The sequence below is a fragment of the Galeopterus variegatus genome, unplaced genomic scaffold (assembly GCF_000696425.1).
Source record: "Galeopterus variegatus unplaced genomic scaffold, G_variegatus-3.0.2 Scaffold25302, whole genome shotgun sequence".
NCBI classification, from domain to species: domain Eukaryota; kingdom Metazoa; phylum Chordata; class Mammalia; order Dermoptera; family Cynocephalidae; genus Galeopterus; species Galeopterus variegatus.
In genome coordinates, this window is record NW_007751413.1 from 1 (window position 1) to 9,342 (window position 9,342).

The 9,342-nt window shown below is 53.9% G+C and overlaps 1 protein-coding gene across 1 annotated transcript; it reads right to left on the reverse strand.

Annotated features, from left to right (window-relative positions):
• Positions 1–1,104: 1,104 nt before the first annotated feature.
• LOC103583646 (cAMP-specific 3',5'-cyclic phosphodiesterase 4A-like) lies at positions 1,105–7,510 on the reverse strand. The gene is made up of 7 exons (XM_008564907.1): positions 7,335–7,510; positions 6,583–6,774; positions 6,173–6,209; positions 5,993–6,063; positions 5,080–5,129; positions 4,777–4,889; positions 1,105–1,284 (listed from the first exon to the last, which is right to left on the reverse strand). The coding sequence occupies exons 1-7, from the start codon at positions 7,508–7,510 to the stop codon at positions 1,183–1,185; spliced, it is 741 nt and encodes a 246-aa protein (XP_008563129.1). The 3' UTR covers positions 1,105–1,182.
• Positions 7,511–9,342: the final 1,832 nt, after the last annotated feature.

Here is a 9,342-nt window from a genome sequence, read left to right on the forward strand (position 1 = left end):
CCTGGGGGCCAGCTCTAGGATCCCTTTTCCTGAGCTTTCAAGGGTTTCCAGAGCCCAGCCAAGGTCACCCATTGTGACCTGGAGCTGCCAGTCAATGACAGAATCTAATAGGGGTCATTTGCATGCCATGCTTCCATTGGCTATAGCCAATGACAGGGTCTAATAGGGGTCATTTGCATGCCATGCTTCCATTGGCTATAGCCAATGACAGGGTCTAATAGGGGTCATTTGCATGCCATGCTTCCATTGGCTATAGCCAATGACAGGGTCTAATAGGGGTCATTTGCATGCCATGCTCCCATTGACGGGAGCATTTGAAATTCTGAATCCTTCTCTTGAGTTTGCTGGGTAGTCTCCTAAACTTGGGGGCCTCTAGGGTTTGGCAATAAATTGTGAAGGGGATATTATCCTGAGTTTGGAGGGATATCCTTAGCTTGGGGGCTCTTGGGTTCAAAGGTTAGGATGAGTTTGAGGTCCCCATGAGCTTAGTAAAAGATTCCTATGAATTTGGGGCATCCTACTGTATTGGGGTTCCATCAAGTTAGAAAATTCTCCCAAGTTTGGAGAATCTTTTGTAGGTTTCAAAGCTTAAGAATCCTACTGAGTTTGAGGATCTAAAGCTTTGTGAGTCAACTGATTTTGTGGGGTCACACCAAGTTTGGAGATTCTATTGATTTGGGGGGCTACTTAGCTTGGAATATTTTTAAAGTTTGGGGGTCCTTTGTGGGCTCTGGAGCACAGAGTTTACTTAAGTTTGAGAACCCTATGGAGTTTGGGCATCTCTCTTGAGCTTGGGGGAGTCTTCTGAATTTGGGGATGCCAATCCAAGTCTAGAGATTCTATTGAATTTTAGGTTCTACTGAATTTGGGAGGCTTTTCATCTCAGAGACTATTTTTAAAGTTTAGGAATTCTATTTCAGTTTGGGAAGTCTCCTAGGGTCTTGAGTTTGAGAGTTCTGTTGGGATTGCACTGAGTTTGGAGTGGCTTTTCAGCTCATATATTCAAATGCTGTTGGGGTCCTGTTGAGTTTGGAGGCATCATGACTGTGGGCACTCTTGAGCTTGGTGACTTAGACCTTTGGGGAGTTAAGAGTCAGGGTCCCTGGGTAAATGTTGGCACTAGGACCCAGGGTTAGGGCAGCCCCCCCAGCCTCTGTGTCCCTCCAACCCAGACACTGCCCTTCACTCACCCAGGAATGTTGTAGAAATGTACTCTGAGACCTGGTTTCCTGACCTGCTCATTTCTGACAAGTGTGTGAGTTCACGGTTCAGCATCCTCTTGAACTAAGGTAAAGGAGTCAAGAAGGAAGGGATGATGGGGAAATCATAAAGGGGGGTGGGCGTGTGTGTCAGCACTTCCCAAGAAACTCCTGAAGACCCCAGAAGTCCCTCCTATTTCTCTGTTCAGCCAACAGAGCCCCTACCAGGCTGCTGGAGGAGAGGGGGCAGCCTTTCCTCTCCTCCCACCTCTGGATGGGGGTCCCCAGGCTTGGGGGATCAGGATCAGCATACCCCTCCAGAGGAAAGAGGGACTCCCTTCCCCACACTCCCCTTAAGGAGGAGCCAGAGGGGCACCTGTGGAAGGGAGGGCCTCCTGCCTAACAGGGAGCCAATGGGGTATCAGGAGACTCCCGTCACCATGGCAATGGGAGTCTCCTTAGCAACTCCCCCTCCAACCAGCTGCTGAGCTAGGGGAAAGGGGGGCAAGCTGGAAGCCCCTTAACCCTTGCCTTCCCAGAGCTACCCCTGGCCCAGGTCTTCCCAGACAGAGACACCAATCCCTGGGGGTCCTGGCTCCCAGCCCCCTGCCCAGTTTGAAAGAAGGGGTGCAGTGCCCAAGCTCTGGGGGAAGAGAAGGTTTGGCCAGGAGAGGGGAGAGCAGTGAGCTGAGATAACCCCAGTTTGGTCACCCAGGGGAGGGGGAGTTGGGTTCCCATCATAGCCCCCCTCCTCCAACTTCAAGGAGGTGGACAGATGCACAGATGAATGAAGTATACCCAAAACTGGGCTTGGGAGCCCCTCCTGGTCCCCCCATGACATTTCACACAGGCCTCTGCTGTGACATTGTGCATGGAGGAGAAAGGGCATTGGCTCCCCACCCCCAAGCTGTGCCAAAGCACCCCCAAAGCAGGAGCAGACTCTGTCCAGTGAGGCCAGAGGGACACTTGGCAGGAAGGGTGAGCCTGCGTGGGCCACACTGGGACAGGGTGCTCACCCATCCTGGTGCTACCAAGAGACCCGGGGTACACATAACACACACACATGCATACACATACAAGATGGACCCACAAAATCTCACACAACTGCACAGAGTCACAGTCTCCCAGTCCTACATTGTCACACACCTGAGACACACAATATGGCAGTCACTGACATTTGGGGTCACCTGCCCCCAAAATATCAGCCAGCTCTGGGCTCACAAACATGGCCCAGTACACAACACCACAGTCAGAACCATATGATCCAGACAGGGCCACACCAACACCCAGGCAAACAAGCATATGGCCAGGTGGACACACACCATCGCAGACACACAGACATCCAGACACTCATATAGTCACACCCAGCAGGAGACCCAACCCCCCTCTCCCCCCCAGGGAGAGCCACACACCCCCAGCCTCCCGCCATCCACACCCAGCCCTGGGTCACACAGAGATGATCACAAGCCTTTATCTCCAGGCCACACACGTGCACAGCTGCACACACGGCCACACAGGGGCTGGAGGGTCCAAGGTGGAGGGCCGGGTAGGTCTCCCACCCATCCTTCACCTTTCTTTCCCCTACCTGGTCCCACCAGCCCACCAGCCAGGGCTTGGAGCAGGTCTCGCAGAAGAAATCCACCAAGGGCATCTTGGAGCCTTAGCCCTGCTCAGGGCTGCCTGCTGCACACAGAGGCTGAGCTTGGGGCGTCCCGGGGTTAACAGCCTCAGGGAGGGGGGTGCTGGGCAGGTGGGAAGTGGAATGGGGAGCCGCGGAGGGGCCTGGGCCGGCCCAGCAGGGCTGGGGGCTCCCTTCCCCTCCGCGCTCCCGGAGGCAGCCCTGGTTACATGGTCCGCCAGCCCCTGGCCCTGATGGGCCCCCCCTTTGCGGTGGCTGGGTGCAGTGGCAGCAGGGGGCCCCTGCCCATGGGGGGACAGGACAAGGGTCCTGGAAGAGGCTGCGGAGGCTCGGGGCTCCGTGTGTGCACCGGTGTGTGTGCGTGTGCGAGCTCACTGCAGCACCGGCCGGCTGCATGCGATGTCAGGTGGTGCCAGGGGTGGGGGGGCGTTAAAGGGGCATCGGAGCCCACAGGCCTCAGCCAGGACCCAGGTGGGGCTGCAAGGGGAGAGGCAGGGAGGCCCACACCCCCCCGTGAGAAAATGTCCTCTCCACGGACACACTCAGAGATGGAAACACACACCCAGACACCACACACACACACACACACACACACAAATACCCTGAGGCAGTTCTTCCATGGACACCAACACACACCCAGACACTTGACATTCAAACACACACAGATACCGAAATGCTTTCAGTCCTGCAATTAAACATCACACAATCACACACACGTGCATGTGCATTCACACATACACACACACACACCTGGATATAGTCACAACTGTGCTGTCCAACACATTTATAGCCATGCAGCTGAGCACCCAGAGATACAAATGCCTGCAGACACACCCCTTCTAAGAACACAGACACACACCTAGGGACTAGCATCCAAACACCAGACACACACACGCACTCAACACACCCACAGACACTTTCAAGCAAACAGAAATATCCTTATGCCCTTGGACACAAATAAACCCCGACAAATCCATAAGGGAACACTCACACTCACTCCCACAGATACACAAATACACACACGCACACCATCGTAGAACACCCGCAGACCCATACACAGAGACACAGTCATTCTTAGATGCTTGACCCACCCTCAGGAACACAATCACCCTCAGACTCGCACGTTCTCAGACAAGCCTCCACCCACAGATGTATGCACCCCAAAACAAAGACACCCCCACCTGCACACTCATTTCCTGATAGACATCCACCCACAAGGGCTGCCACCATGCTGTACAACTCTAGGAAACATCATTCACACTGCCTGCTTTCTGAATGGTGCCCCCTGGAGTTGTGCAGTGCACGATCTGCACAGCTGTACATGGAAGGCTTGCAGCCTCCCCTGCAGCCCTGCAAACACATAGAGATACACAGATTCTCACCTGGACCAACTCACACCCGCAGACATACACACCCCTCCAGCACAGCCAGAGCCCTACACAATCACCTGTGTACCCCTAGACACACTCCACAGGTACACACCTGCATGCCACCCCTCAGTGGCGAACACACCAGTGCTGCAAGTAGGTAGCCAACAAATCAACAGCTACACAGATGCATAGACGTAGATACATACCCGCAGACCATACAAGCATACAAGCCCCCCAATAGAGATGGTCACCTATAGACAGATGTACAACCAGATGCACAAACCCCAGTACACACCAGGCTCCTCCAGGCCTGGGAAAAGTAAGAATCTACAGGAACTACAAATCCTGAAGCTGTCCCCAAAAGGTGCACCCAGCCCAGGAATTGGCCCTATCCATAGGCCCCACCCAGAGATTAGCCCCTCCCTCATCAATAGTGGTTGGCTCCGCCCACAGGACCCACCTAGTGGTTGGCCCCACCATAGCCCTGCCCACCGGTCCCACCCAGGGATTGGCCCCGTCCCGTAGCCCCGCCCAGTAGATGGCTCCGCCCCCGTGGGACCCCGCCCACCTTGTGTGAGGCCATCTCGCTGACAGAGCGGTAGGTCTGCATGGTCTCCAGCTGCTCCAGACACCAGTCCAGCTCCTCCAGAGTTTCCCGGGCCAACTGCTGGCATGTCTCCTCTGGGGAAGAAGCAGCCGGAGTGATGGCTGACAGGGTCCCCAGGCAGACCCCCAGAGACCCCAGCCCACAGTGATGGGGGTCCGCCAGCTGAGTGGGGTCCTGGGGAAGGGGGTGAGACAGCCACCGCGGTTGAGGCATCCCCATTGGGGCTGCAAGAGGAGCCCTTTCCCACCCCCTCGGCTTAGCTACCTGACAGCGTGGCCTTGCAGACTGGGGGTGGGCCGCCCAGCGGGGACCGCCTGCAAAGAAATGGGGCCAATGTCATTCTGGGCATCCCCAGATCCCTGCATCCCTCTCTTCGTGAGTAGTGCTAGTTTTCCTTTTTTTCTTTCTTTTTTTTTTTTCCTTTGGCAGTTGGCCGGTATGGGGATCCGAACCGTTGACCTTGGCATGTTTTTCTTTATCTGAGCACTTACTCTGGCCCAGGCACACTGCCATGTACTCTGCCTGCAGCCTCTCAATGAGCCCCACAAGAACTCATTTTACAGATGAGGAAATTGAAGCTTAAGGAGGTGAACCGGCTTCCTCAAGACCACATGGCTGATCAGTGGTAGGGTCAGGTCCTGTGTTCCCAAAGTCTCTGCTCCCTGGACAACCACCTCCCAACTCCTCTGAGAATGGCTCTGCCCCCTACCCACAAAGGGACCAGCAGCACTCAGTCACACCCCTGCCCTAAAATAATAAGAACAACTTGTATTTAGGGAGGACTTATCATGTGCAGGGCAATGTTCTAGTACTTTCTCTATACCATCTCCTGGACTCCCCACAGCAGCTGTCTAATGGAGGCATTATCATAATTCCCATTTTACTGAGGGGAAACAGAGACACCACAGGATGCCAATTGCCCAGCAAGTTGGTGTCAGGGCCTGGAGTGGTGCTGGGGCTGGGGCTGTGGCCTTACCTCCCTAGATTTTTCTTTATAAAAGCTCGTGTGTCTTAGGCTCTCAAACCACAATGACTCACTGGTTATAAGGGAGTTGTTGCCTGAACAGAGGTTCAGAGAAGTCAAGTGCTTGCCCGAGGCCACACAGCAGGGTTAAGAGCCAAACCCAGGTGTGCTTAGGCTCATGATCATGGGTGCTGGGGCCCAGCCTCGACTTACTTGTTGCTGGGAATGGGCACATTGGTCAGGAGTGAGAAGTTGCTGCGAACGCTCCGGAGACTGGCCAACACCTGGGAAAGGGCGCTGCAGTGAGGACAGGTGGCTGGGCCCCTTTGCCCAAGTGTGGGGGAGGGCTGGGGCCCCTGCCCTCCTTAACCATTTGGGGAGGGGGGGTCTCACCTGGGCAAACGGTGTTACAATGAGATCCTCGGCGTGCCTGCAATCAAGGACAGCGGCAGGTCACGGGTGCCCAGAGATGCAACACTGTGAGGGCTGGACCCAGAGGAATGGTGGGCAGGGAGAGCAGCTCAGGTGAGTGGGGGGAGCAGAAATGAAGCGGGGAAGGGGTAAATATGCTGCAGGGGCTGGGCTTGGTGGGGGGAATAGGGGGACAGTGGGGGCAGAGAAAGGGTTGGCGCTCGTAACTCCCTGGGTGGAAGTGCTATAAGAGGACTGAGTCCTTTAGCGGGGGAGGCACAAGGTGGGGTTTGAGGAGGTTGGGGGTGGGCACTCCCACTCCTTGCTGGAAAGGGCAGCTTCTGGTGGAGCCAGGCCTGGGGGAGCTGGCAGGTGGGGAGGATGGTGCTCACGCCTCGCTGGTGACCGACGAGTTCCGGGACATGGTCTTCGGTGACATGTCATAGTCGCTGTCTGAGCGGTAGAGGAAGGACTCCCGGCGCTGGCTGGTGGCCACCCCGGCGTGCAGCACGAGCCCTGGGCTCGCCTGTGAGTCCAGGGGGCTGCGGCCGGGTGATAGCGTTGGCCCATTCTCTGCCTCGAAGCTGCAGAGGACAGGAGGGAAGACAGGTTAGGGAGGCCAAGATGGTGTTGGGGAGGTCAAGAGGAATGAGGAGACCTAGAAAATTCCTGGAAGGGGGGATGCAGGTAGAGGATGTTAAAGAGAGACGGACACCCCAAAACATGTGGGAAACAGGAAACTGCAGAGACCAAATGGTTGCTGAGCACCAGGCCCTGTTGCAGGGGCTGGGGACACCCCAAAGCCAAATGCAGTGGGGTCATCCTAGGCTCCACTCTTTCCTTGGCACCTCAAATCAGCCCCACTGACAAAATCTATCCAGAATCTGGCCCCTTCTTGGCCAGCCCACCGTCACCCCTATCCTGGACCAGTATATTCACCTCTCCCCTGGTCCCCAGCTCCTGTTTTCACCCCAGTCTTTTCCTTCCACAGCCACCAGAGAGAGCCTGTGAACACCCGAGTCAGGTCACATCCCTCCTCTGCTCAGAACTTTCTATGGCTCCCACCTCACTCAGAACCAGAGCCAAAGCCCTCACTGCAGCTGTAGGTCCTGCCGCATGACCTCCCACTCCCCACTTTACTCACTCTGCTCCAGCCACAATATCCTCCTTGCTGGTCCCTAAACATTCCAGAAACATTCCTGCCTCAGGGCCTTTGCGCAGGCTGTTTTTCCTGCCCAGATCTCCAGTGGCTCCTCCTTGACCTCCTTCAGGCCTCAGCTCAAATGTCACCTCCTCAGGGAGACCTTCCCTGACCAACATCCCTAAAATTTCAGCCCTTGCCCTGTTATTTCCTATTTTCATTCTTTAAAAACACACACACACAAAAAAAATACTGCTTACCTGACATAATCTATATTTTACTTATCTTCTTTACCGTTTACCTTCCCTTCTAAAACGAAGTTCTGCAGAGCAGGAATGTTTGTCTGCTTTGTTCACAGCTGTGTCCCCGGGGCTGAGAACATGGCTGGGCACACAGTGGATACCCACGATGTGTTTGTTGAATGAATCATTAAACATATGAATGAATGAATGAATGAATACATGAATTGGATGTGCCATGCCATGGTCAGGGCAGGCCTTACTGAGGAGGTGACATCTCAGCAGGGCTGAAGGATGGGAAGGAGCCACACAAGTCAGGAGGTGGGAGAAAGCACTCCAGGCTGAGGGAAAGCCAGTGCAAAGGCTCTGGGGCAGGATTCATTTTTTGTCCATGGACTAGCAAAGAAGCCAGTGTGGCTGGAGTGGAGATGCAGACAGACTGTGACAAAGACATAGATACAGAGAGAGGGGAGACAGCAGGACACTGGTGAGACAGAGACCCCCCAGGATGAGGCAGGGAGACCCAAGGCTGTGTTATGTGCCAGCTGTGTAACCTGCGGAAAGTAAATCATCAGTTTCCTCATCCACAAAATGGGGACAACAGCCACCTGCCCTGGGTCATCCAGGTGACCAGTGTCAACACAGATAAAATACATAGAACAGTGAGTTTTTGAGCCCAGAGCTCAAAAAACATTGGCAGGGCTGGCTGGTTAGCTTAGTTGGTTAGAGTGCAGCCTTGTAACACCGAGGTCATGGGTTTAGATCTCCAAACCGGACAGCCAAAAAAAAAAAAACCGTTGGCAATTGTCAGTCTATCAACCCCATATAGACCCCTTGGGAAGTAGACTCAGTAAGGCAGTTGATACAAAGAATAAGGATGAGAGTGGTGAGCTATGTGCCTAGGATATGCTGTGCGGCCTTGGGAAGGCCACTGCCCTCTCTGGTCTGTCACACCATTGTGAAAGCAAGGGAGTTACGCTGGTCAGTGGACCACAGGACATACTGTGAGGGGGTACAATAGGGGAGGGAAAGCGGATAGGAGTCCTCCCCTTTCCAGTCCTACCTACTGAGAGTCAGCATAAGATTTCATTGGAATGATGCCTCTGCTAAGAAATAAGTTAGAAATCTCCTAGACCAAGACGATAGTACCAATTTCCATATACTGAGCCTTTTTTTCTGGGCCAGTACTGCAGTGTGGGGAAGAGACTTCATTAACCTCATTTTACAGATGAAGACACTGAGGCTCAAACTGGAGGATGATTAGCTCTGGGTCACACAGCAAGATCATGGCAGGGTCAGAATTTGAACCCAGAGCTTGGCCAGTTAGCTCAGTTGGTAGAGTGTGGTGCTGATATCACCAAGGTCAAGGGTCAAGGGTTCGGATCCCCACACCAGCCAACAGCAAAAAAAAAAAAAGAACTTGAACCTAGGTTTTGTGACCCCTCCCACCAAAATGTTAACTGCTGCCCCTGCCTACTTGACCCCCATTAGAGAACATTCCCCTCATTAGAGCAAATGTTCCTAGGATCCAGACAGCCAACATAGAAAGCAAAGTGGGATGGGGACGCTGAGTAGCCAGATATTCCAAATTTGGGAAGGAAACTAGAAATTTTAAATTTAAAAATTCAAACTTCTTTTTAAGAAACAAACTTTAAAAAACTTTTAAAGTGGGCCGGCCCGTGGCTCACTCAGGAGAGTGTGGTGCTAATAGCACCAAGGCCACGGGTTCGGATCCCACATAGGGATGGCCAGTTCGCTCACTGGCTGAGCGT

Excerpts from the sequence above, each read along its gene's own strand:
- LOC103583646 (XM_008564907.1), bottom strand. The coding sequence starts at position 7,510 with ATGTTGGTCAGGGAAGGTCTCCCTGAGGAGGTGACATTTGAGCTGAGG. Across the intron at positions 6,210-6,582 it reads TCGTCGGTCACCAGCGAGGC|GCACGCCGAGGATCTCATTG; the intron begins GTGAGCACCATC and ends CCTTGATTGCAG. Across the intron at positions 5,130-5,992 it reads GTGCCCATTCCCAGCAACAA|GCGGTCCCCGCTGGGCGGCC; the intron begins GTAAGTCGAGGC and ends ATTTCTTTGCAG.